Below are 27983 nucleotides of genomic sequence, written 5' to 3'. Positions count from 1 at the left end.
GATGACGTAAGACGCATGCTTCGTAGCTTCCACGGTGCAACTACCGCCTTGCCTCTGGGAGTTGAAGTTTCTGAAGAAGGATTCGTGGGCGGTATCGACACCACTCCTGAAAGGCTTTCTGTGCGAGCTCTCCCGTTCCCTATCATCACCTCAGCTCGGTAAGTCGCTTGGTGCTGCGGCTTGCGCGGGCCCGCACTTTGATATCCTTTGGGCGTTAAAGGGGCGCGTGCCTTGCCGCCCTCGACTGGCAACAAGGGCTTCCGGGAATGGGGGGTGGGGGCTGTGGAGGTGGCTGCCGCGCCGCCGTTCACGACGGAAATGACGTCATAAAAAGGCTCGCCCCAAGACCTGCCTAGTCGCTTTCTGGTTTGCCGGCCGCAGTTTAATCCCGCCTCCAGCGTGCATTCATAGGCGGGTGCCCTGCAAGGGGGAGGGTGCGAGGCTTTGCCCGCCAGCTGCCGGGAGCGTTCTAGAAGCGTTGGTTTTAGGGGGCGGGAACCGATCCCTATTATGGGAAGAGTGTGAGTTTGCAAAGGATGAATGGGAAATCTGGACTCTGAATTGAGTTGTGGCTCTGCCGTTTGGTGCCTGGAGCCTCTGGGCAGCCGTTTTGCCTCCTTAAACCTGCCTCACCTCCTTCCTCCCACTGGGGGCTGGCGTGGCGGAGCTCTGGGGATGTAGGTTTCCCGAGGGGAGGTTGCTGCAGGTGCTGTTAGCCCCATGTTGGTTAGCTGGGGATAATCTTAAGAGATCGAAGTGTTGCATGATACCAGTGAAATACTTTAAATTCGGGATATTGTCCCCCTGAGATATAAGGGGGACAGCGACAAATTACTTTGTCACTTTAAAACAGTCTCCTCTTCCCTTTCCATCCCAACCCTCCGTCCTAATGGCTTGGCATTTGAACAAAGGGATTTCGCTATTGCAGGCTTAGCCAGCAGGTTTAAAAAGCATATTCCTTCACCATCACTGTCAGGTCATTACTTCCATTCTGAAATTATGCCAACATTCGCCTGGGTCTTTCTGGAAGACTATTTATTTTATCTCATTCAGTAAAACTTATGCAAGTTTTTAAAACTTTTTTTGTTCTTTGGGTCTTCACTGATTGATAATGTGTGTCATGTCTTTCTTGCCTTAAACTGGGCTAAGAAATAGAAATACAAGATTGAAATTGAGATACCTTTTTATGTGTGCATTCTGTCCACACCAAATAGCCTTAATCATCTTTACCCAGTTTTTGGCTTTATAATCTGATAAACGAGCCCACAAGTTTATAGTTTTATGCTAAAGTAAAATTGCACACAAATATTTCTATAGTTACTGTAAAATATCTTTTTCTTTTCTTTTCTTTTTTTGAGTCAGAGTCTCACTCTGTCGCCCTCTGGAGTAGTAGTCTCGGCCTGCCGGGCTTAGGTGATCTTTCTGCCTCAGCCTTCCAAGTAGCTGGAACCATCACAGGCATGCACCACCAGGCCCCGCTTTTTTTTTTTTTTTTTTTTTTTTGAGTTGGAGTCTCACTCTGTCACCCAGGCTGGAGTGCAGTGACATGCTCACCGCCACACCAGCGTCCCAGCGTCGACCTGCCTGCTGGGCTATGGCAATCCTTCTTCCTCAGCCTTCCAAGTAGCCTGCCTGAACTACAGGCCCGTGCTTCAATGCCCGGCTAATTTTTTTTATTTATTGTAGAGATGAGGTCTCGCTAAGTTGCCCAGACTGGTCTCAAACCCCTGGACTCAGGCAATCCTCTTGCCTCTGCATCCCAAAGTGCTGGGATTACAGTCGTGAGCCACCCTGCCGGTCCTAAGTACCATTCTTAAACACTTGTTAAACTTGGTTAAATGAATGAAAATGTACTGTGAGCATCAATGCATGTGAGGAAGGAATGAAAATGCCCTGCCATACAGATTTTATAGTTTTTGCCCAAACTAAAACAATTAGCAAGTATACCTAGTAAAATGTCATATTTTGCTTAACAGGTAATCTGAACTAGCTAGTCAATAGTGCAGTGTATATCTGCATTATACTTATTGTATTGTACAAACAGTACAAATTGGTAGGTATCTTTGTAAGTTAAACCATAAGCAATTATTTATATCAAGCTAACATTTTGTTGTAGTGTACTTATTCATATTTCAGTATATCCACCTTATATAAAGCCTAAAAAATTCACTTAGTAGGGTACATTTTCTTAATTGGGAATAACTAAAAAATTATGATGATGATGACGACCACGAGAACGACAACACTGTTGGCTAGCTCATGACCTTTCCTTGTATTTGATAAGCTGTTTAAAACATTACCATATATTGTGATAGGTCAAGTTAAATTTAACTTGACTTCCTAGGTTGAAAAGGCAACTGCTCCCCCTGGTGTACATGAACTATAAAACATTGCATCGCTTGAAAAAGTATTTCACATGATAGAGCTAATGAACACTTGCAGTTTTTGAACAAAATAGGGCACTAGCCCAAAACATTGCCATCAATAAACAGAAATGTGCTCTCTTGGAATAATATTGATTATTTTTTAAGACAGCAGTTTGTTGACTGTTCGTTTTAACTGTTCTTTTAGGTTTTTATGTTTAGTTTGATATGTTTTATCCACCAGGATACTTGCATTGCTGAATGTTATTTATTGCATTGCTGAATGTTATTTATTGTACTGTGTACGGAAAGGAAGTAAAATAAAAGTGATCTTGGGGATGAAAATACATATATTTAAATTTTATTCCTTCAAATCTTTTTAGTCTTACTGAGCTTCCCCCACTTCCAATCTCTTCTATCTAAATTTTTTTTAAAAGGGACATCTTCAGTCTGTACATTTATTTCTAATTACCTTTTTTCTTATATCTCTTTCATTCTTTTATTCAAGTCATAAGTGCTCCTCCATATTATTTTTTTGTTCTTTTCCCCTGTTTCCCATGTCAGATTGTCAGGTAGTTCATCAATGACCTTGGACTCCAGGTAATCTGGAGTTTGTATCATTTATTGAATTGTTATGTCTTCATTTCCTAGTTTTCAAATTGATTCTTTTCATGGCTTCTTATTTTGCTTTTTTTAATGCCTGCTTTTATGTCACAACTTTGTTTTGTTTTTATGGTTCTTATTCCTTTTTGATCTCTCTGATATATTACAACCAAATTTATTTTAAAGTCATCTCAAATTGCTCTATTATTTTTAATTTGTGTAGAGTGAATTTCCTGATTATTGATTTTATTTTAAGTCAGTTCTTTTTTTGTAATTCCCTTCATTCTACATTAAAGAAGACTACAAAAAAAGTACTTTCCAGCTCTCTTTTAAAATAGTATTTTTTGTTTTGATGAAAATATATTTTCATTTTATAAAATTTAGAAAATGCAGAAAATCATGAGTAAAAATTAAACATGTCTATGAATATGCTTTTTAAAAAACAATTGGTTGTAATTACTTTCTGTTCAATTGGTTCAATTACTTTTTGATTTTCTTATCATAACCATTTCCGTTCATCACTAAATAATCTTAGAAACACCGAGTTTTACTGTCTGCTTAGTGTTCCTGGACCGTGTTATAGATGAAATGTAATCGTTTAATCTTTTACTGACATTCAAGGAATTTTTAACTTTGCTGTTAAAAGTAATTCTGCAATGCTTATAATCTTGTGCACAATTTTGTGTACATTTCTGATTCATTTACAGAAATTTATTCTAAGGAAATGAATTGAGTCAAAGGGTATCGATGTTTTAAAGCTTTTGAAACATATATCGGTATTGTATCACGACCACCAATAGTATATGACAACCAATAGTATATGAAAACACCACATTTTTTTAGACCTTTACCAACATTGTCAATGATGATATTTAATTGATGTTAAATGGTGTTTGTCAATAAATGACATTGAATTGTCTGTATTTTCATTTCTATTTAAACACTGTTATGGTTGAACTTTAATTGCATCTATTGGTCATTTCGAATTTTTTTTTTTTTTTTTTACTTTTTCGGTGTTTGTAAATTACTTGTTGATGTCAAAAGTTGCTTTTCAGTTTTTCAGAGGCACCAAATAATGTCATCTGAAATGTTGCCAGCATTTATTGAGACTTCTATTGTTGATAAAAAGCAAGACTTAAGTGAGGATCAAGAAGCGAGCCAGAAGCCAAAGTTAGGGGTTGAGCCAATATCTAAACGACAAATGAAAAAACTAATAAGACAAAAACAGTGGGAAGAACAACGAGAACTCCGCAAGTATGTGTTTTAAAATGTGTGTGCACTGTCCCTATTCAAAAACCTGGAATATTAGAACTTGCATAGCCCTTTGCCATATTAAAAGTAATTGCCAAAAAGTTTATGTAAATTAGAGTAAAAGTATGTAAACTTTTTTTGACAATTTTATTTTGCTTTTTGTCTATGCCGTATAAATGTTGCTTAAAGATTATGTAGAAGGTGAATGATCAAAGTAAAATTCATCATAACATTCAAATTCAGTATTTATGAGGTTTTCTTAGGGATAGTATGATGCCAGTAATAAATGAAACTATTGTATAGTGAAGATTTACATAGAAAGTTTTATTGTTTTGTAAACTCATTTCCTCCCTATCTAAAACTTTTAGATGTACTATATAAAACTGCTAATACTTGACCATTTTTGAATGGTCACAGAAGTGGCAGTTTCATATGGCTCAACCTAATAATTTTTTTTTAAATTGTTCATTTCAAAAAGTCTTGTGACTATGTGAATTTACAAATAACAGAAAGTTATTTCAATTGCTAATTTTAGACAAAAGCGGAAAGAAAAACGCAAGAGAAAAAAACTAGAGCGACAGTGTCAACTGGAATCAAACTCAGACGGAAATGACAGAAAACGTGTTCGGAGACATGTTGTTCACAGTACCTTGCGCCTTATCATAGATTGTAGTTTTGACGACTTGATGGTATTAAAGGTATCATGAATCATTGTCAGAAAAATCCTGTGGGTGAACTAGTCTGAATCATTCTTATTTTATATGTAATATCAAATGTGTATTTGATATAAGTGTATATACAAGCATGCATCTTAAACCAAGTTTTTCAAAATCTCTGGCACCTAAGTTAAATTAGCTAGTAAATTGCTTTGACATATATAGTATATTTATGTATAGGATGTGTATATATGTGTAGATGAGCGAGACACACCTACACTTCATAGTTAAATGATAAAAGTGAATAAATACATATTAGTCATAAAGACTTGTGGAGTTTTACCAGTATCATTGGTAAGGAATGAAAGTTATAATAGTATGGCTCTAACAGAGGTATTTTGGTATTGTCTCTTGAGATTAGATGTTTCCTGAACTAGCATTTTAAATAAATATAAAATATGAAATAATGGGTCACTGACAGAGTATTAACTTATAGTAATTTTGTTAGCATGTAAGGAAATAAAATGAAAATTCTCAGAATGGCTTTGTATTTAAAAAGAAAAATTGTGCCTATCTAGTCATTTCTTCTGCTTATTCTATTCCTTTAAGATCCTGGAATCTTAAGTGGAATGACCATAGATGATTTTTATAACTTTGCTTTAAAAATTGCACTCTTTTATAGGACATTAAGAAACTTCATAGGCAGATTCAACGATGTTATTCAGAAAACCGACGGGCACTGCATCCTGTGCAGGTATGTCTGAAGAATTTAAAAGACTCCAGTTTTCTTTTACATTTTCCATGGCAGAAGACTTAGATAATTCCAACTGCCTTTGCAAGAGTCTTATGGATAATATTGTTTGATGTCTGTTTGAAGAATGTATTCTTTTTCTATAAAAATAAAACAAAATATTTAAAACATCTTTTTACATAAGTGATTCTTAGGCACACTTTTTCTTATTATCATGAGTCTTGTACACATTGGTGAGTACACTGCTGTGTAGTTTAATGTCTTCATTATAGGATACATACATATTTTCATACCAGTTTCTCAGTTTTTTGTTCCTTCCTGTCATGAGAGGGAGGTTGAAGAGGAAAACAGTGCCTGCAGCTGACACTACCTGATGATGTGCTGTGATACCTGTTGTACAGGCTGTGTCTACTTAAAGGATTTTAGTTCCCTTTTAAGTCACTGATAATTTTGAAAGGCGTTTCTTAAGCTGAGGTGAGGAAGTGATTTGGGAGACTAGTTGGCTGCTGTTAAGATTAGGATCTTTCTTGTTAATTCTAGGTGACCTAAAAACTTTGGCTCACTGACATTAAGAAGCAGCAACCAGTAATTTTATATTTTTTGTATTTTATATATTTCATAATTTTATATCACATGTCTGTGATGGCCCTTATATCCTCATTTTTATCTGTAATAGGCCCCTTTTCACTCTTGATTTAGACTTAAATAGGTGTCAGAGTTTAGAACCAAAGAAAAATTATAAAAGACTTTAAGGGAGTGGGAACCTGACATAGAAGCAGGGAGTTTACAGAAAAGTGATCATAAGGTAAAGGTAGATTATAATGACTTGGGAGAGACGTGAAAATATAGGTGGAGTACTGAAGCTAGTGAGTTATGAGATACACAAATCATGTCAGTTCTACCACAGTTTATTGAATGCTTAAAACATGTCACAAATTACTTTTTTCTAGATCCATGAGAATAAATATATTTTGTGTTTCATTAGTGATAGATGAGTAGATAAGGGAAATGGAATATTAGACTTAACTGACCATTTTCTGTACTTACAAATCTTTTATCAGTTTTACTTGACAAGCCATGGAGGCCAGCTGAAAAAGAACATGGATGAAAATGACAAAGGATGGGTCAACTGGAAGGTAATTAAAACAGATCAACTCTCACATAATTCCAAGTATTTTTATGCCTCTAATGGTCTACATTTTGTACCTAAATTCTATATAATCCTACTGAATACAGCAATCTCCAGTCCTTGTGTATCACTGTATAAGATTACAAAGGAGAGAAGCTGAAGAAGAGAGGGAGATGTCTTTTAGTTTGCACTTTGTCTCATTAAATCTTATCTGCTATTTTACTGCCAATTTTAAAACATTTTAAAAAAAGAAATCATTTTAAAGATCTTTATATAATTTCTTCCTAGCAAACTAAATATATGCTATACATTATCTGTGAAAGTGAAATCACTCTAAATTTTGGAAGTATACCTGCGTTCTGTTTCTTTTAAATCTGTGCTGTCCAATATGTGGTCACTAACCACTTGTGGCTGTTGAACTCTTGAAATGTGACATCTGAATTATAAATTGAGATGTGCTATGAATATGAAATATATGCTAGATTTCAGTACCACAGAAAGAAGGAGAATGTAAAATATCTCCTAGACAATTTTTAGGATATTTATTATAAGTTAAAATGATAACATTTTGGGTATATTGTGTTAATAAAATATATTGCTAAAAGTAATTTCACCTATTTTCTCTTTTTTATTGTGGCTATTAGAAGATTTGAAATTGCATATGTGGCTCACATTTTTTTTCTGTTGGACTGGATTGTTCTTAAGATGTTGTTCTTAAGATTGTTGTTATTTAAGATGACTCAATACATTGAATTGGTACTGGTCCCTGAGGAACTATCCTATTCAGAGATGTACTGGGTTATCCCTATACTTTTATTCCTTTCTCCAAGTCAGTTCTCTCAGTGACAGATTTTTCTCTTTTATACTCACTAATTCCATAATGGCAGTATTTATTTTATTAATAATCTATACTATGAAATGTTTTCAAAGACTTTCTAAGTTTTTAAGTACAATGTATTTACCAAATCCTATGTACATGCCTATTTTTCTAAGAAATAATTTTCTAAGAATTAATTAAATCTATAATTATAACTTTGATGATTTGTGTAGATGGAGAAGAAGTAATTGGAGAAGGCATTCTTTGGAGAACAATGTGAGCAAACGTAGCAGTAAAAATGCATTTGTTTTGTTGGAACAGACATAAAGTTGGAAAAGTAGTTTAATGCCATATTGAGGAAAGAGTTACTAAGTTAAGGAGTTAGGATTTTTATCCTACAAAAAAAAATAAAACATTGAAAGCAGTGTTTTTAGAAAGTGAGCCCACCATCAGTGTGTGGAAGTAGATTGATGGGTTCTGAGGCCACCAACAGGGAAAGAAAATTAAGAGGTTGTTTATATGATCAAGGTGCAGGGTGAAAGGAATTGGTTAGCAGCTCTAAATAGTAAATTGTAATCATATTCCTTCAGACTTCATTTCAGAGGTTCTTGGATGGGTTTTGGGAAAAGAAGAATTATTTTTAGCCAATTTTGTTCACAAAATCCTAATAATTAGTAATATCTTTCCCCTTGTGTCTTAAAGGATATCCACATCAAACGAGAGCACTATAGTGAACTCATAAAAAAAGAAGACTTGATTTATCTTACATCAGATTCACCTAATGTACTGAAGGAATTAGATGAATCAAAGGCCTATGTGATTGGAGGATTAGTAGATCACAACCATCACAAGGTTTTATTACGTTTTTATTTTTGCTTTGCTTATACTTAAAATCGATATTTCAGAGTTTCCTGAAAATAACACTAAAGAGAACTGATCTTTACTGAGCGCCTACTATATTTCAGTCACCTTTTTAGCTAATCAAAGTACTTCCCATGAATTAGCTTGCTTAATCTTCACTACCCAGTGATGTCAGTGCTATCGTTATCTACATTTTACAGATTAGGAATTTGAAGCACAGAGAAACTAAGTCTAAAATCAGTAGTAGCAAGTGGCAAAGCAGGTATTTGAAACCAGGCAGATTCTTCCAGAGTCTGTGTGCTTCAACATTGTGTTGTATTGGTAGAAGATGCTGCTGCTCATCAGTTGCTAAGCAATTGAAATTTAAACTGGGGTGCTTAAATTGTGCTTTTCATGGGATGTTTTTTCTATTCTCGTATATTTGTACTTTTCTGTCTTCTCACCCATACCCTTATTCAGATGAAAAATTAGGGAAATGTGCTTTCTAAAAGAAAACGTCATTTTGTACTTGGCCAGCTACTTTGCAGCAGGCTAAATTCAACCCAGATAAGGGAAAAACACATTTACTAAGTATCTGAGGAGTTGTCAGCAGAAGAATGTGAAGTAATCCCTTAATCTTGTAAAGCAGCACTGTGCAAGTATAACTGTCTTCAAAGGTTGTAAATATTCATATCTGCCTGCCTAGTATGGTAGCTGTGTGGCTGTTGAGCACTTGAAATGTGTACAGGATAACTGAGGACCTGAATTTTTAAAAATTTGAAGTAATTAGTTTAAATTTAAGTAGTCACATGTGGCTATCAATCTGACAGCTATAGAGCATCATAGGGGATTTTGTCAAAATGGTTTTTAGCCTTTTTATTGTTTTCTTAGTGGAAAAGTCCTGTTTTGTTATTTATATAGAACGATTTTTTTTCTCATATATATGTTTCTCTAAACTAAAATAATTTTGTTTTCAAAAGCACCTGCTTCAATCTATTATTATTTACCCCCTCAAATAGGTAAATCATCAGTTGAGAAATTGAGCTTTCCTTTCACCTATACTCTGTCTTTTGACCATTTCGGTTCTGGTTAGAATTTTAATTTTTAGAAGAGATGAAATTCACATTCAACTTTTTTTTTACTGAAAGAAAGAGAAAAATAAAATTAATAAGCAGTTACTTATAACTTCTTAGCTTAAGTTTCAGTTTAATTTGTTATTTGTGTAAAGTAGTGTTATATAATTGAAACAATGGTTTTTATTTTATTTTATTTTTTTTTACACGTGTGGAAAGAGTGATGGTGCCTTCCTAGGAATTCAGCTTGAGTACAGTCAATACAGTGCTTAATGACAGGGATATGTTCTGAGAGATGCATCATAAGGCAATTTCATCATGTGACCATCATAGAGTATACTTACACAAACCTAGGTGGTATAGCCTACTACACACATAGGCTATATGTTATAGTCTGTTGCTCCTAGGCTGCAAATCTGTACAGCATGTTACTGTCCTGAATACTGTAGGCAATTGCAGTGCAATGGTAGATATTTGTGTATCTATACATATCTAAATATAAAAAGGTACAGTAAAAATATGGTATATTTTAAAATGGTATACTTGTATAGGGCACTTAACATGAACGGAGTTTGCAAGACTGGAAATGTTCTGGGTGAATCAGTGAGTGAGTGGTGAGTGACTGTGAAGGCCTAGGGCATTAATGTACACTACTGTATGCTACTGTAGGCTTTACAAACACTGCAAATTTGGGCTATACTAAATTTATTTTTATAATTTTTCTTCAATAAAAAGTTAAACTTAGCTTAACGATCACTTTTTTACTTTATAAACCTAAAAAATTTTTTTTAACTTTTTGGCTCTTTTCTAGTAACACTTAGCTTAAAATACAAACACACAATACAGCAATACAAAATATTTTTCTTTCTTTATATTCTTACCCTATAAGCTATAAATCAGGATCATTGATATTACTATCTTCCACCTGTACATCTTGTTCCACCGGAAGGTCTTCAGGACAGTAGCATGCATGGAGCTGTCATCTCCTGTGATAACAATGCCTTCTTTTGGAATACCTCCTGAGGGACCTGCCTGGGGTTGTTTTACAGTTAACTGGGGTTTTGTTTTGTTTTTTTAGTGAGTAGGGGGAGAACACTCTAATGATAAAAAGTATAGTGTAGTAAATACATAACCAGTAACATAGTCATATATTATCATTATCAAGTATTATTTACCGTACATAATTGTATGTGTTGTACTTTTATACGACCGCAACACAGGGGGTTTGCTTCCACAAATTACTCATGTGTCTGTAGTAAGTACACATGATACATGAGTACTCATAACACATGAGTAATGTGCTCTGATGTTTCAACAGCTATGAGTTCACTAGACATCAGGAATGTTTCAGCTGCACTATAGTCTCATGGGACCACCATGGAACATGGATTCTATTGTTGACTGAAACTTTGTTATGCAGTGCATGACTCTTAAATTAAACTAAGAGAAAGACAGGGTGGAATGGTGAAAAGGTATTTGAGTGAGGAGACACGTGAACCAGGTTTTTCTTGTGGTTCTGCTACTGAGGAACTTTGCATCTGACAGGAAACAATGTCTTTCCTTCTCTCATTTGTAATTTGAAGATGTTAAAATAAATGCTGTAAACATTCTGACTATACTTACTGTCAAGAGAATGTTTCCAAATTAGCAGTCACACACATGCCCTCTTTAGGTGATATTCTATTAATTACAGACTTTTCTAAAAAGTATACTGTCATAGACTTTAAATAATTTAATGTTCTAGTCCAAGTCATAATGTCTTTGTTTTAGGGAATCACATATAAACAAGCATCAGATTATGGAATTGATCATGCACAGCTACCCCTTGGAAATTTTGTAAAGATGAATAGTCGAAAAGTTTTGGCAGTTAATCATGGTAAGCAATAAAGGGTAAACTGAAAATATACCTGAGTGAGAAAGAATACTACATGTAATATTTGGACAAGTGAAAAATATTGCACCTTGTGGGGACAAAATTATAAAAGATAACCAATTATAATTTGTTAAATAAGAGAAATAATGCATATTTTAGAAAATTTTGAAAATGTACAAAGTATTAAAATATTAGCTGTAACCTTGTGTACAATATACTAGGTGTTAACTTTTTGATGTTTCCTTTCATTAATTTTCCTATGCATGTATATTACTATTTATAACATAATTGAATTCTTACTTTATTACATATGTTGTTATAAACCTGGTATATTTTCCCCCATTTATTATTTTATTTTTCCATGTCATAGAATGATTATTAATGATTATGTAATATTCCATCATTTGAATATACAGTAATTTAACCATTCTCCTATATGTCAGTCTCTTATTTCTGTTTTGTTAATTTTTAAAAAAATTTTTACTGTCTTAACTAATATTGGAATAGACATTCTTAGACCTAAGTTTTTGCCTGGACTTTGCGTCTTTAAATTTTTAAAGATGAGATTTTAGTTGGATATACAGCTATTTATTGAACCCTTTTATATGATGAATACTTTCTATATAGCAGGTCTAGGGAGTTACAGAAATGATATTGATTCATGGAATTAACTTCTTCTGAAACAATTAATATAGAATGAAAATTACTTTTCCACAAAGTAATCTAAATTAACCCTTTAGCAGTGTGCTGAAGTGAGAATGCTTGGGAGACCGTGTTGATATTCTTCTTACTAATGTAAAAAAAGCAGGCCAGGAGCTCCTCAGAGTGAGTGGGTCTTTATAGGAAAGGTAGAAGAAATTTAGATGAATGCTAACCTTTTTTTTTTTCCTAATTGTACGTTAGCACATAAAGGTTAAAGAAGTGAAAGGACTGAAAAGCTAAAAAATAGGAAGGAAACCTAAAATGTCCTGTCTATTGATTATAATTGACAAGAGACACTTTAATTTCTGAGTGCTTAAGAACTGAGGAAAAGCTAGATTGGAGGTACCAGGCTTGAGTGCCTTGGGGGTAAACTGGTCCTGACAGCCAATAGTAGGAAGAGGTAAGAACTAAGTAGTTATTAGGACAAACTAGTACTCTTAACACCAAGGCAAATGCATTTAAATAAGAGTGTTCAGCATTGTGGGAATCTTGGCTAAGGAATGTATGGTGGTTGTCTTTATTGCAGTGTTTGAGATCATTCTGGAATACCTGGAAACAAGAGACTGGCAAGAAGCATTTTTTACTATATTGCCTCAAAGGAAAGGAGCGGTTCCCACAGATAAAGCCTGTGAAAGTTCTTCTCATGACATATTGTGTGTTGGGGTGGATGGTGGTTTGGACAGTGATTCCAGTGAGGAAGAATATAGCAGAAATGAACTGACTTCATCACATGAAGAAGAAAAGCAGGATAAGGAAAATAACACTGAATCTATGGTGAACTCTCTACCACATTAATGTTAACTGCTTTCCTTTTAGTTTAACAAAAATTAGGAGAAAGTGAGGTGCTATATAGAATATCGAAATTGGAAGAATATTTTGTTTTCTCTTATTTCTGTTTTGTGAATTTTTAAAACTCCTTGTAGAGTTAAATGATATAAAAAGTTCTTTAAACTTTGTAAGAAAATATTTTTTTGCTTTTGCATAAGAAGATTTAAATGTATATGTAGGTTTTTATTTTAAGTTTTGTAAGCCTCAAATAGTAGTTTCTAGAGAATTTTACTTTATTAGTATATTTTCATTTTCTTTCATTTATTGTATTTTCTTTAGAATGTGCCTTCTGACCTTTCAGTTTTATTATTTTATGTTCATATCGATGTCTTTCTGATCTATTACCTACTTATATGTGGGGGCAGATATTTATAAATATCCTGTACATCAGCCAGAATGTTGTGTATGGGAGATTACCCTCTATTTTCAGCTTTTATATTCAATTTAGTTACTTTAAAGAAATATAGTAATTTTAGAAAGGAGCATCTGTTTGATAGGTTCAGCATTTCATTTGTCTTGGACTATGGAGGCTGTATCTGTTCCTTTGTGATGCTTTTTCATGATTCTGAAGTAATCACTGAAGTGTTGAGAATCTTTTTAATGCATTTTCTTCTTAAAATGATAATTAATTATTTCAATAATAAAATTGATTTTTTGCAGGCTAAATTATTTTATAAGGCTGTTACTATTAAAAGATCTATTTTGTCCTTACCTGAATTTAAAATGAAGCAGCTCTTAGCAGCTCTTTTTTTTCATAAATTTTAAAAAATAAAATATTTGTTGGCTCTTAAGATGAATAAAATTTGGGTTTGTATTTGCATCCTCTTATATAATAATATCCAAACTAATGTAAAGATATGTGTCTGTAAATATGTATATAATTGTATTTACATCTGTTTGTCCACATTGTGTATGGTTCTTAGTTAATAATTGATTGATTATAATAATGGTTGATTTGCCATATATCTGTATTGTTTATGTGAATTGTTGTGTTGAGTACACTAAGAGAAATTTGAGTTTACTGAAGTGCAAAAATCCATAACTAAACACTTATATGGCAACATCGGCAAGGGAGGACAGTGTGAAAGGGAACTGTTTTGGTTTCCTACCAGTAATTGTAGAGCCATTAAATGTTTAAGGTAAAGTGATTGATTTTTCCCAGTCACAACTAAAGTAAGATTTTAGGAACCTTCACTGAGTTTGGATAAAATAAGTTGCTATTCTTTTCCTCTTTTAAAACATATAAAAGTTATATTTAAAAAATAAATAACTTATGTATAAGCTACATACTAACATATGTAACTTATGCAGAAATAAACTGGAGAAAGTGAGGTGCTATACAGAATATTGAAATTGGAAGAATATTTTGTTTTCTCTTACTTCTGTTTTGTGAATTTTTAAAACTCCTTGAAAAGTTAAATGATATAAAAAAGTTCTTTAAACTTTGTAAGAAGATATTTTTTGCTTTTGCATAAGATTTAAATGTATATGTAGGTTGTACACACACATACAGTAGAAAGTTTATTGGGTTTATTATTGATGTTCATTGTCTCTTTTTGTTGTTTTATTCTTATTCAATTATATGTATTTTTTGTTTGTTTGTTTTTGAGTTGGAGTCTCACTCTTGCCCAGACTGGAGTGCAGTGGCCGCTCCTGGCCACTGCAGCCTCGACCCACTACGCTTCGGCGATCCTTCCGCCTCAGCCTTCCGAGTAGCCGGAATTACAGGTGTGCGCTACCATGCTTGGCTGATTTTTTGATTTATTGTAGAAATGAGGTCTTGCCAAATTGCCCAGGCAGGTCTCGAACCCGTGGGCTCAGGCAATCCACTCACCTCAGCCTCCCAAAGCATGGGATTACAGGCTGAGCCACTGAGCCCGGCTCAATTATACATATTTATTTTAAGTATTTTAAGTCTGTGAGTGAGGTATATAAATAAAAAAAGTCCTTAAATTGTACTCCACATCGTTAAAATAAATATATATATATATAAAAAGAAAAACCCTACAATTCTAAAATAATAAAGTTTGTGTCTTAAGTTGTGTTTTTCAAAGGTTTAGTTTTTTCTGAGTAAATATGGTTTCCTAGCATGAAATATTATGCCTTTTAATTAAATTATTTCATATGGAATAGAGCCTTATTTAATTATTGAAGGAGGGGGAAAATCATTATAGGCATTACATCATTTAATTTTTATTAATTATAAAAAATCCTGTAATTGTTTCCTAAGGGTGCCATAACAAATCACTACAAACTGAGTGACTTAAAACAACAGAAACTTATTTTCCAACAATTCCAGAGGCTATAAGGTCCAGAATCAAGGTGCCACAGGACCATTCTTCCTCCGAAGGCCCTAGGAAAGACTACTTGCTAGTCTCTTCCCAGCTTTTGGTGGTTCCAGCAATTCCTGATGTTCCTTAGCTTGTAGTTACATCACTCCAGTTTTTCTTTGTTGTTACTTGGTCTTACTCCCATGTCTTCTGTGTCCGTGTACATAATCAAATCCCTCTTCTCATAAGGAGACCAACATTGGATTAGGTCTCATCATAGTCTATTTTGACTTTATCTAACTTATAATATCTGCAAAGACCTTATTTCCAAATGTGATCACATTCACAGGTATCAGATGTTAGGACTTGACATATCTTTTGAAGGGACACAATTCTATCCACTAAAAGCCCATATCTTATGTAGGTTGCTGGTGGCAAGAAGGTAAAGATTACCACGGATATAACTAATTTTTGAGGTATTTAAAAATTTGGTTTTAAAAATATTATTAAGCCTTTTGCTCATTTTAATATATCATTTTCTCTCAACATTGTTTTGGTTTATTTAGATTCCTTATTAGTTAAAACCAGGAAGTATTAAAGTTACTTGTATTGGAACATTAGAGAATTCAGTGAATACTTAAATAAATGCATCAAAAGGATGTATGTGTGCTGAAATATAGGTTTTCCTCAGACTGAATTTTGTTGATAACCTACAGTCATCATAAAGCAAACTTAAGGAAAGAACCATTCTCCAGTCCACTTCTCCAGAGATCAGACATCTTGTAGCATTTGAAAATGATCAGAAGAGAAAAAGAAAATAAGAGCAATTCTACTGAAGAAATGTCTTGTAGGAAGCAAATGAACAGTGATAAAACCCACCAATTACAATTGCCAAGTAAAGTGATACTCCCTTTCACTTTATAGATGGAAAGGGTCACTGAGATGATACAGATAAAAGGCAAGAGTTGTCCAGAGAGCACCGAACAAGCACAAACAACAGATAAAGTGAGATAAGGAAGAAAAGAAAAGAGAATGTCAGGGAATATAATTAAGATGTATAATAGTCATTAAACTTTTATCTCAATTAGCATAGAAATGTTTATCTCTTCCCAGCTCATTGCCAAACATATAGTAGTCATTTAATAAGTGTGAAGAAGAGACCAGAGGTAGTACATTGACAGAATCTATGAAAAGAGTTGGAAATTGGACTAAGCTTAACAAACCTTGCCACTGTCAGTTGTGTGACTTTGGGCAAGTTGTCCAACCTTTTTGAGTCTCCATGTTGTATGTAAAGTGGGAATGTTATTCCATTTACTCTGTCTCTTAAGATTTGAGCAAACAATTTTGTTTGAAACTAAGCAGTAGCTAACTCAATAATACTTTCTTTTGCATTGGCTTCCTCTCATTTCTTGCCTCATTTCCCTTGTTTCTTTCCCCCCTTGAAAACACCTCCCCTAAAAAAGGGTGTTATATATAAGCTGTTGTTTTAGGCTCTACTTTCTGAGGAACCCAGACTTAGACAAGATTTTTTAAATGTAAGCTTTCTAAATTACCAAATGAACACTCACTAAAAACAAGGAAATTACAGATTATTAGTGAAACATTTATAAAAGCATTAAAAACAATGCTAACATAAAACACAATAACCACACAGGACAAAAATCTGTATGTCCTATAAGCAAATTAAGTGGTCTAAATACCACTCAGATTGCTTTTAAAAAGAAATATATGCGGTATTTAAAGCTACTCAGCAAAGTTGAAAATAAATAGAAAAAGTCATACCAGGCCAATAAAAGGAAGACAGAAGTCATAGTCTTAACATTGGATAGGGGCCAACATATTACAAGTCATCAAGGCAAAGAAGGGCATATTGTAATGGTCAAGAAGGCACTCCTTAGTAAAGATCTAACCCTTATTGATATTTATGCAGTAGGTAGCATAATACTCAAATTTATTGGGGAAAAAAACCTTGGAAATCACATGAAATAAGAAACAGCAGTATATGAAGTCTTTATATTTCTCAACCTCTGACAGCTCAAGTGGACAAACGATGAACAAATGGAAAATGTAAATGCTATCATTAATAATGGAGATAGAAGAACAGGCATGGTGGCTCACACCTGTAATCCCAGCACTTTGGGAGGCTAAGGCTGACAGATTGCTCGAGACCAGGAGTTCAAGACCAGTATGGGCAACATAGTGAAACCATTTTTCTACCATGAATAAAAAAATTTTAAAATTGGCATGGTAGTGCACACCTGTAGTCCCAATTACTCAGGAAGGATTACCGGAGCCCAGGAGGTCCAGGCTGCCATGAGCTGTGATTGTCATGATTATGCCACCACACTCCTGCCTGGGTGGTAGAGTAAGACCCTGACTCAAATAATAGTAATAATAATAATGCAGATAGTGATGTTCTATAGGCTGAAAACAAACAAGCAAAAATGGATCTTTCTAGTGTTTCAATGTTTATAAAAGTAACCATATTAGACCACAAGGGAAAATAAACTTCCAAAAATAGAAATTAAATAGGCAACTTCTCTAATAGCAATGCATTAAACTATAAAATAAACTTGGTGGGATGGGATAAAAACATTACTACTTAGAATTAAAAAGAAAATTTTTTAATCTTGAATGAAAGAGGTAATCAGATCTGAAATTACAGAATATTTTGGAAATAGATATAATAACACTACATATCAGACCTATAGATCTATCTAAAACTGTAATTAGAGGAAAATTAATCACCCTAAAAACACGCTAATAAGTGAGAATGACAATATAGACATATTAAAAATATTCAACTCAAGACATTAGAACAATGATGAACCTAAAGAAATTTTTTTAAAAATGAAATTAGAAACAGAAAAATTGTTGAACATGCAAATAAATCCAAGATCTGGTTTTCTGAAAATGATAGTAAAGTGTAAAAAAGTCATTAACTTAGTCAAGAACAAAATTGCAAATATATAAAAGTGAGATTGCAGAATAAACAAGGATTTAGAAAAACTCTGAGATAAATCTGTCTCAGTTCTATGAAAATAAACTTGAAAACCTGGATAAAATGAATAATTTTCTAGGAAAATATAAATCTCTAAAATTGACTCTCCTCCAAATACAAAAAATATAAACAGACCAGTTACCAAAGGAGAAATAAAATTATCAAAGGGCTACCACCACCCATAACTCAAAATCTTATGGTCTGATAGGTGAATTTTACCACATGTTTAAAGAAGTGAAATTGGCAATGCTATTGTAACCTCTTTGTAATAGGAAAGAGAAAGAGTGCACTGCTATATTAATTTTATGAATTAGGCATAATCTTAATACCTAACAGTAGCATCTAGTAGTTAAGCATATAGATTACTTTGTGCCAATCACTAAACCTTTGTGTCAGAGGGAGTTAACTGTCAACCAAAATCTAATTTCCCTTTCAGTGGAGTATAGGTGTAATTGGAAAATGGTTTCTACTCAAGTGTTTTTAAGGAGCTTCCCTTTCAGCTAGTCTAGTTCTCAACCATGGAATGTGGCTAGAAGTATTTATCATTTTAAGACCAAGACTTTAAGCAGATGTGCTCTCCTTGTGGAAAGCAGAATAATGTCTTCTCAAAGTTCCTAATCCCCGAGACCTGTGAATATGTTATGTTACACGGTAAGTTTAAGTTTAAGATTGCAGAAGGAACTAAATTGCTAATCAGCTGACCTTAAGATAAGGAGATTATCTTGGATAAGCTGGATAAGAGTCAGGCCTAATGTAATCATAGAATGTTTGGAAGTGGAAGGAGGAGGCAGAAGAGTCAGTGTCAGAGCAATTTGTTATGAGAACAACTTGACTGGCTATTATTGCCGTTGAAGACAGAAGAGAGCCTGGAAACAAAGAATGTGGATAACCTCTAGAAGATGGAAATAAGGACATAAATTGTCCCTTAAGACTTCCAAAAGAAATGCAGCCATGCCAACACCTTGATTTTAACCCAGTGAGACCCAGTTCAGACCTCTACCGCCAGCATTGTAAGAGAATAAATTTATGATGCATTAAGTCAATATGTTGGAGTAATTTGTTACAACAGCAATAGGAATTAATACTTTCCTTCACTAATTTTCCTCTTACTCGCTGGATACAGCTGACAATGAAGTCCCAGGTGATGACTGAGCCACAAGATGGAAGGATCCTGGACCTCTAAATCACCAAGTAAAAAAAAGTTGTCTGTTGACTAAGAACACACATTTTGGACTTGTATGTGGGAAGTCTTGTATTTGAATAACAGAATGTGTTATGACATCTCAGTGAGTTCAATTCTCTGTTCTTCAGTTTTCTTATTTAAATAAATGAGTGACTGGGCACGGTAGCTCACAGCTATAATCCCACCACTATGGGAGGCTAAAGCAAGAGGATTGCCTGAGCCCAGGGGTTTGAGACTAGCCTGGGCAACTTGGTGAGAACTTGTTTCTACAAAAAATCAAAAAATTAGCCAGGCATTAGTGACACATGTAGTAGTTCCAGCTAACTGGAAGGTTGAGGTGATAGAATTGCTTAAGCCCAGTGAATCAAGGCGGTAGTGGCTGTGTGGATACCACTGCATCTCTAGCCTGGGTAAGTGAGACTCCCACTCAAAAAAAAAAAAAAGAAAGAAAGAAAAAAAAGGAATAGTAGCTACCTCAGATAGTTTTTGTGAAAATTAAATAAATTATGTCAAAAGTGTTTAGAATGATTTCTGACACATAATAAGTGTAATATAAATGTTATCATTAAGATTTATGCACATGTGGGACACAAAAATGCATATGCACATACACAGATTTTATAGTATCTATTTTGAATATTGATGCAAACATCCTAAATAAAAGATTGGTTTACTGGTAGATGGAATCCGGTCACACACTAAAAGAACACTAGCTATGGACCAAGAGCAGTTCATTTTAAAAATACAAAAAATTTAATATTAAGAAGGTTATTAGTATTTATCATTAGAATTGAGTGGAAACTAGTTTCTTTCTGGCTCATAAGTTAGAAATAATTTTTATATCTTTTATTTGGGAAGGGAAGCTGAGCATTTTTCCCTAATAGTTTAGCAACACCAAAACACTATAGATTGCAAAAGTCAGCTCACATGTTAAAATTCTCAGTTTTTGAGTGATCTTTCACAGAGACAGAGAACTGAGTATCACATGTTCTCACTCATAAGTAGATCTTTAATAACTATCATAATACTATAAGAAAAGGATTGACAGTAGTGGGAAACTGTGGGGGTGTGGGGGGTGGGGAGGTGGGATTGGCAGTAGTGGGAAACTGCCTGGGGAAGGGGGGCACACCTCATCAACAAGGGTACCTGCACAGTAAATATTTGTATACTTAACTCCGAATTACACCCCACAATTTTAAAATAAAAAATTTAAAAGTGAAAAAAAAATTCTCAGTTTTTTGTTAGTTTTTGTTTTTCCTCAGACAGAGTTTGGGATAGGTATCAAACTGTCACTGCCTAATTCTGATTATGAATTATTTTTCTAATATCAGGGATCTATGTTTCTATATTAAGACTAAGAGTGCAAGACTGAAAACGTAGCATATAAGGAAACATTTCTTTTAGACATGATATTAAAATTAACTACAAATAGAAATATTGTCTTCATTAGTATTCATTTGTAGCATAGTATACAGATGTTTGGAGATTTACATGTACCCCCATAAAGAGGACCACTTGATTCCTAATATTAAAAATATTTATTTAACAAAGAATTTGATATTGTACATGTGAAGCTTATGTTTGTGAAATAATTAGCCCCATCTAGAACTTCTATCTTTGGTATGTGAAAGGATAAGATACTCCTTGGGGACTGAGACTGTATTCTCTTATATTCCTTGCTGGCATTGGTTTTGCTGATTCACTATCCTGAGGGTTAGGCCTGGGAGGAGACTTTGGTTTGCTGAAATATTCTGCAACAGGTATTTTCACATTATTTCTTCTTAGAAACAATGGGGACTTGTGCTCAGTCTCTGAAATAGAAAAAAAAAAAATCTAAATAAGACCATAATTGAGACACTGAGTACAGCTTCTACCATGTTTTAGTAGCTAATGATATACAAAAAAGCTGTATGAAGTTCCAAAATTTATAAAAGAATTTATTCTTTTTTTTTCTTTACCACCTGCTCATCTTTAATGAGTTATTTGTTCTATAACATGCAAGATGTGTTCTTTCACTCTTAGAAGCAAATATTATTTTGGTAGGAATGATATGCAGTTGGTGACTGGTAAGAGTGGTGGGCAAGGAGGGGACGTGTGAGAGAAAGGAGGAAGATCTATGGCCCAGAGAGACATGAGAAGAGACAAACAGGTTAAAACAAATTAATTGTTCTCATAAGACCTACATAGTTGTACCTAAGCAGGAATAGGGATTTGCCGAGATGCTAAATATCAACGATGGAGAGAAAGAGGCATGATTTGGGCATTATCATGCAAAAAAGTTTTAAGTATCTAGATGATAAAATATATGTGGGCCTTACAGGTAAGACATAAAGTTGAATAAAAGAAACCTTTACTGCCATGGTTGTATAGCCCTAGGATGAAGAGTTCGATAGGAGAGACCAGATACAATAGGCTACCCTTGTAGTCAGAGTAAGGGAGTACTTTCTAATATCTATACTATACTTATTATTGCCTGTTAGCAGATAGAGCCCCTCCTTTGGGTTTGGTTAACCCCAATGGAACCTTCTGAGGTCTAAAGCGACCTCAAGGAACTCTGACTACATTTAATTCCTGGTGTAAGGGGACTTGTAGAAATAACAAGACAGATTTTTGTTTATAGCTTATAGACAGGCTTCATAGTTGTGGCTCTGCAGTCATTATTGCTATGCTTGTTTTAAAGCTAGAAGATGCCAAAGCTACAAGGATGCTTTATTTGGACTATCCTGGACCAAAGTAGGATTTTCCACAATTCTTGAATCTCCCTAGTCTTCCTGTAGAAGGAGCTGGGCCTCTGGTGGGGGCATGAAACTGCTCTTTCTTACAGCATGTCAGTGGTTTCATAGGACACCCACTAATGGGTGATTGCTGTTTTACTCTTCTTCCTAGTTGACTTTGTTCCCAGTGAAATCATTTAGCTCCATGACAGTTAAACTGTAAATAACCAAAAACTCTGAGATCATTGTCCTTTTGTCAGGTCAATGCAGGGTTTTCCTTCTCACTGAATTGGCACAACCAAACCTATAGTACCTGTTGTCCTGTTGTTTTACGTCTCAAAGAGTTTCTGTCCCTGTTCATGCATTTTGCCTTTCAAAACAAAAGGCACATTTATGTCAAGTTTATCTTTGTGAGAAATTCAGCAGAGTTGAGCCAGAAATCACTATTGTATTTTTCTATTTTTTTCTTTAAAAGCACAGTTCCTTAAAATCTATCCCCTAAGTAGTTAGTACTTACTGGTTTCCTTATACCAACTCAGTAATTATCACAAACTGTACTTAACCTTTTGGCACTTCCTTATTTCCTTCAGATCCTTGACTTGACACTCTAAATCATTTGAAGAAAGAAAAAATAAATATTCTATACAAGCATTTTCTATAGACTATACTGTCATCAACAAGCTCAGTGTATATGTATCTTAAATAAGCTATCATAATTCTTTATTTTTTAATGCACACAATGTTAAATTTACCTTTCAGTTAAAAATTCTTCTTACTTGAATAATTATTTAACTAGTATATTATATGTTAGTCACTAAGGTAGAGAAATACTCTTGCTATCTCCCAGTTTTTAATATTATGGAAACTTTAAGGTAGAGAAAAATAGCAATTTTTTTCCTGTTTTAATCCTCTTTAAAGTGTCATATTTATGTTTTTAAAATATATTTTTTCTCTAATGTAAAGATTTACCTAATTTTTAATTAATTTTAACTTTTAATGTTTTATTTTTTAAAGACAAGTTCTCACTGTCCCCCAGGCTGAAGTGCAGTGGTATGATCATAGCTCACTGCAGCCTCAACCTTCTGGACTCAAGCAATCCTCCTGCCTCAGCCTCCTGAACAACTGGAACTACAGGCCTGGCTAATTTTTTTTTTACACTTTTTGCAAAGATGGGCATCTTGCTGTGTTTTCCAGTCTGGTCTCCAGCTCCTGACCTCAAGTGATCCTGCCACTTCAATCTCCCAAAGTGCTTGAATGATAGGTGTGAGCCACTGTGCCCAGCCCAACTTTTAATCTTAAAACCAACAAGATTTTTTTTCTCCCAGTTTAAATAATTATCGCACATTATTTCACCAAGATGTTATACATCAATATGTACTTTTCTTCTGTTATTGAAATTACAGAGCTTAAGAAAAATCTATCTAGCAATAATTTTCAATTTCCTTAGTAGTTATTTTTCCTTCTAGAAGCTCTCAGGAATATATCAGAGACAATTAAATGAAGCAATTTATTTTAGTATTGCATTGTTCTACACAAAACAGTGATACCTGTGTGATACATATTTAACAAAATATACAATAACAATGACAATACAATTTTGGTGTCCTTAATTGCTTCTAGTTTTAGTTAAAATTTAAAAAACCTTTATTTTCTTAGATTTCTAGGTAGCTGTTCTTGTTTTGTTTTTAGTGGATAGGAAACTTTTTTTAAAAAAAGAAAGGTAGAGATGTAGTTCTAACCAATATATTCTAAACAATAAGATAGAGAACACTTCTCATATTACATTCATAAAAATAAAAGCAAGTAAATATATATTGTAGTTATTTACTGAATAAAGAAGAAGAGACAGAAACTTATGTTTAGCTTTGTTAAAGATAAAGAGAATTCAGTCTTTATGTACCGTAAGCCCTCTAGGTGGCTATTATATCTAATTACCTGGTTGACTGATGTCCTTCTCTAGTTCTGGTCAGCACTTTTGGGGGTGTTTTAACTGTGGGCAGTGCCTTAATGGTGGGTGGTGATTTCACTGTAGGTGGCTTCCCAGTCTGTGTTCCTGGTTCTGTTGAGGTATTTCTTCGGCAGTGAGTCAATAAGTTTATCTCAGCCAGCTCAGAATGAATCAAAGCTGAGACCCACTCTTTTTCTGATTTAAAATAAAAAGTGGATTGGGGGAATGGAGGGTGTGATTATCATGTTGGCTAGAAACACAGGATGGGTTATTTTATCCAGTACCCCAGAGTGAAAGGTTAGTCATCTGTTTTCTGGGTAGTTGCGTATTTTGTGAGTAAAGATTTTTGCAGAAAAGTTGATTTATTTCAGCCTAGTTACTGTTGACCTGTGATACTGCAGAGTACCCAAAATAGTTAACTCACTGAAGCACTTGTCCCTGAATGGCTGCAGAGTAGTTTTAAAATATTGAGTACAGAAGCCAGCCTTGCATTCTGCTGCTAAAAATAGAAGAATATCTATACAATATAAGAACATCTATACAAAAATATAGTACGATTCCTTTAAAATACAGACTAGTGGTTAAATAATATTTACAAACATATCTAGGAAGATATACACCAAAGTATTCACTGAAATGATGTCTGTGGTAATTGTTTGATTATTCCTGTTCTGTCTTATCTTTTTTTTTCTTTCTAGTTCATCTGTTCTTTCTCCCAACAATAAACATTTATTACTTGTATAGTTTATTAAATGTTACATCCTTAAAAAGGGAAAAAAATACAATAGAGACTAACTAAAGATCCATTGTCCCCAAGTTTTTCTCAGTTGTCTGCAAAGTGGTATTGAATTCCTAGGGTAAGTAAGGTACTATTTTCAAAATGCTCCCTGTTTTAAAATACTAGTCTGTGCCTCACACATGGATACTTCCTAACAGTGATTAGTGCAGCGATTCTCAAAGAGTGGTCCCCAGACCAGCATTAGCAACACTTCCTGAGTACTTGTTAGAAATGCAAATACCCAGGTCCCACCTCAGAGGTTTCGACCCAGTCAGTGTGATGATCAGCTAGATTTGAGGATAGCTGCTCTATGCCACTTCTGGTTGTCCTTCTTGGGAATGACATGTGTTTTCTTGGGACAGGCCAGAAAGGTCCCAAAAACTGGGAGATAACTGAGTTAACAGTTTTGATGGGGAACTGGCTGAGTTGTTAGAGTCTGGAATCTGGAATCTGGGTGGCTGTGCCATTCATATCAAAGGAGAGATATAGGCTCTGTGTTCAGGGTTCAGAGCAGGCCAGAGGATGTGCCCCGCTGCATGTGTGGACTCTAGGAGCACAAACCAGCTCCTGCTGAGAATAAGACCTCCCCTGGACACAAGCATTTCATATCACTCAATGAGTTCAATGTGAGGCACACTGTTGGAGCTCATTGAATGACCAACATGTATGCAATGGTATATACAAGACAGCAATGATTCTGATACTGAAACACTGGGGAAACAAGTGTGTAGTATTATTTTTGCAAATCCAAGGTGGAAAGCTTCAGATACTGGCATATTCTCAGTTTCTGACAATAAACTGAGCTCTGTGTTTAAATATGCATATCTTAATCTCACCTTTTGAACTTGCATGAAGCAGCCATTGTAGAACCTCTGCCAGAGAATCAGTATGTAAAATGTCACAGAGCTTTGCCAGGATCTGACAGAGAACATTAGAGTTACACAGTGAGCAAATAAACAGCGCAGAGTGTATATAGTTTCCTTTACCTTCTCCAGATTCTAGTCCTCCCAAATGTCACTCTGGACATGTTACACAATTAAGTTCATTGGAATTTCAGCTTAGGAGCCATACTTCAAATAGTACACAATATAATATCAGCAAAAACGTTTCCAGAGCATATAATAGTTTAGGGTAGGTGATGCAGTGTGTTTCTCTTGTTTTGTCTGTTCGGTACCATTATCTTCTGATGGGAGCAATTGACTTGGGGAATTGATCTTTTCCCATTGCACCATAAGGTTCTAATGAGAATCTGCCAGTTATAGCACTGGCCCCATCTGCCCTGCACCTCTCCACTGTCTGAGAGACAGGGATGGGATCTGAGTTGGAGTCATCATCGTACCTCAGGTTCTTGAACACAGTGATTGGCCCAATGGAATAGATAGAAATAGAAATCACTTTAGTTAATCAGACTCCTTCCTTGAGATTTTTTTTTTTTAATCTGGAGATACAGATTGAAGTGTAGGGGATAGAAAACAAAGAAATTTAAAGTAATTAATTCTAATAAAATGGACTATAGAAACATAAAATAAGTATTAAAATAAAAGTAGAAAATATTAAGCACAAGTAGTGATGTTTCCAGTCTGAGTCTTTTTTTTTTTTTTTTTTTTTTTGAGAAAGCAGGATTTATTGAGAGGACAGAAAAGCTCCCACAGTGGGAGGGGACCTGAAGGGGTTGCCCCTTTTTTTTCCTGCAAACAGCCTGAGCCTTAATTGGGCTGCTGTTGGAGTTTAGACACACCTGTTATTAGTATCTGTCTCCAGAATTCCAGTTCTATATATCCATCTGCCTTCCAAATATATTCATCCAGATATATCATAGGTACTTTGAACCCCAAATATCTAAAACTAAACTCGGATTTCTCTTCCCAAAACTTGCTCCAAACTTGTTTTTCCCTCTTGTTCCTGTACCTCAGTGAAAGGCACTAGCATACATTGAATTTGTCCAAGCCAGACCCTGAGATTCATCCTGTACAACTTTCTAGGCTACTCTGCCTCTGTTTTTTAAAGCAACATAATGATTGCCTATCACTCTTAGCTCCTTCTGACTCATAGATGATCACTCATTGGTCAACTACATCCTAGAGAATATAATTATCCTTTTTGTGAGAGACTGTAGAATATGTCCTCTTAGGAAACGTCCCACATTCTCTGTTTTGAGAACATAAGCAGATGCACAATAAGCACCTGAGGTAAACATTTGCTTCTGTAGCTTTGGGCAGGGACAGCTTCTGAGTATCAGGCAAACTATGACTTTCCAAAGGCGAGGCTAGTCTGGATCAAGTCTGGAGAAATGTAAAGTATCCAATGAGTGGATTAGTTCTGTGATTCTATCCATGGAGGACTATTGAAGTCACTTCTGGAAATCTCTCTGATTTTTTCCTTCAGTGATCTTGTGATTTATAGGAACAAAGTAATCTTAAGTCCTCAAAGTAACCCCATGTTCTGTTTACTATAGAGGTAACTGAAAAACTGTATATAGGGTTGTCTGTATCATCATGGTTGGCAAAAAGTCAGAGCAGAAGCAGAAAGTCATCTGGAATTGAAAACTCTTTGCTTCCAACTCCAGAGGATAGGTTCTCAGCATCAGAGATAGCCACCGTTTTCCAGCAAAGATTCCGGGGTGCTAACCTTTGTATCTACAATAAAAGTTGTTGTCCTTCTGCCATCCTGTCTTTTACAGGACTTTCCAATTCTCATTCTAATGATCATATATTGCAAAATGTCTTCTGAACTTGAGTTCTGAGTGCCTGTTCTGAACGTATTTCATGAAGTGACAGAATGTATATCATTGATATCGTTCCATTTTTACCACCATTATTATAGAATGACAAGTCTGTGCATACTATGGATGAGGGAAATTTTAGCAGATGTGGGAATTCCTGAGTCAGACAGTGAAATGGAACTTTTGCAACTGCTCACACCAGAAGAAAGCTCCCTGATTATTGGATTTGTTGGATTAGAAGGCAAAGTCAAGGGTTCACCCTCAGCTTGTGTGTGTTGTGACTTGAAAGGGACTGTGCAAAGAACATGGTCTAGCATGTCTTTAAAAATACCTTTCCCCTCCCAAGTCATATGTCAGGGCTGGCAAGATTTAGTGACTTTGGATCTCTGTAAAGAGTAGCACTGGATATCACAGGGGAAGTAAATTGGTGGTACAGAAGCACATTACCAAAAGACACATGACTCAAATCAGTACTAGGATT

At 34.8% G+C, this 27983-nt stretch overlaps 2 protein-coding genes across 3 annotated transcripts in view; one reads left to right on the top strand and one right to left on the bottom strand.

The window, feature by feature from the left end:
• Nucleotides 1–44: 44 nt before the first annotated feature.
• On the top strand, nucleotides 45–12993 carry TRMT10A (tRNA methyltransferase 10A). 2 transcript variants are annotated; one of them, XM_008052450.2, is made up of 8 exons: nucleotides 45–158; nucleotides 4011–4220; nucleotides 4753–4915; nucleotides 5556–5627; nucleotides 6686–6760; nucleotides 8273–8422; nucleotides 11254–11359; nucleotides 12585–12993. In XM_008052450.2, exons 2-8 carry the CDS (start codon nucleotides 4042–4044, stop codon nucleotides 12851–12853), a joined length of 1014 nt encoding a protein of 337 aa, XP_008050641.1. In that variant the 5' UTR covers nucleotides 45–158; nucleotides 4011–4041; the 3' UTR covers nucleotides 12854–12993. The 2 variants fall into 2 exon arrangements, with proteins under 2 accessions (XP_008050641.1, XP_021565391.1); XM_021709716.1 differs by having other exon boundaries at nucleotides 53–158; nucleotides 4030–4220.
• Nucleotides 12994–20951: 7958 nt separating this feature from the next.
• CUNH4orf17 (chromosome unknown C4orf17 homolog) overlaps nucleotides 20952–27983 on the bottom strand; it is a 43580-nt gene continuing 36548 nt past the window's right edge. Inside the window, exons 6-9 of the mRNA XM_008052449.1 lie at nucleotides 25617–25698; nucleotides 23990–24197; nucleotides 22618–22661; nucleotides 20952–21151 (exon numbers count right to left, since the gene is read on the bottom strand). Of these exons, the coding sequence (XP_008050640.1) occupies nucleotides 20952–21151; nucleotides 22618–22661; nucleotides 23990–24197; nucleotides 25617–25698 (534 nt within the window). The remainder of the gene's footprint in view (nucleotides 21152–22617; nucleotides 22662–23989; nucleotides 24198–25616; nucleotides 25699–27983) is intronic.

This window comes from Carlito syrichta, unplaced genomic scaffold, assembly GCF_000164805.1.
Source record: "Carlito syrichta isolate Samal-C Ts95f unplaced genomic scaffold, Tarsius_syrichta-2.0.1 Scaffold274468, whole genome shotgun sequence".
In the NCBI taxonomy this organism is placed as follows: domain Eukaryota; kingdom Metazoa; phylum Chordata; class Mammalia; order Primates; family Tarsiidae; genus Carlito; species Carlito syrichta.
This window is presented reverse-complemented; position numbering and strand designations above follow the sequence as displayed.

Excerpts from the sequence above, each read along its gene's own strand:
- TRMT10A (XM_008052450.2), top strand. The coding sequence starts at position 4,042 with ATGTCATCTGAAATGTTGCCAGCATTTATTGAGACTTCTATTGTTGAT. Across the intron at positions 4,916-5,555 it reads ACGACTTGATGGTATTAAAG|GACATTAAGAAACTTCATAG; the intron begins GTATCATGAATC and ends ACTCTTTTATAG. Across the intron at positions 6,761-8,272 it reads AAGGATGGGTCAACTGGAAG|GATATCCACATCAAACGAGA; the intron begins GTAATTAAAACA and ends TGTGTCTTAAAG.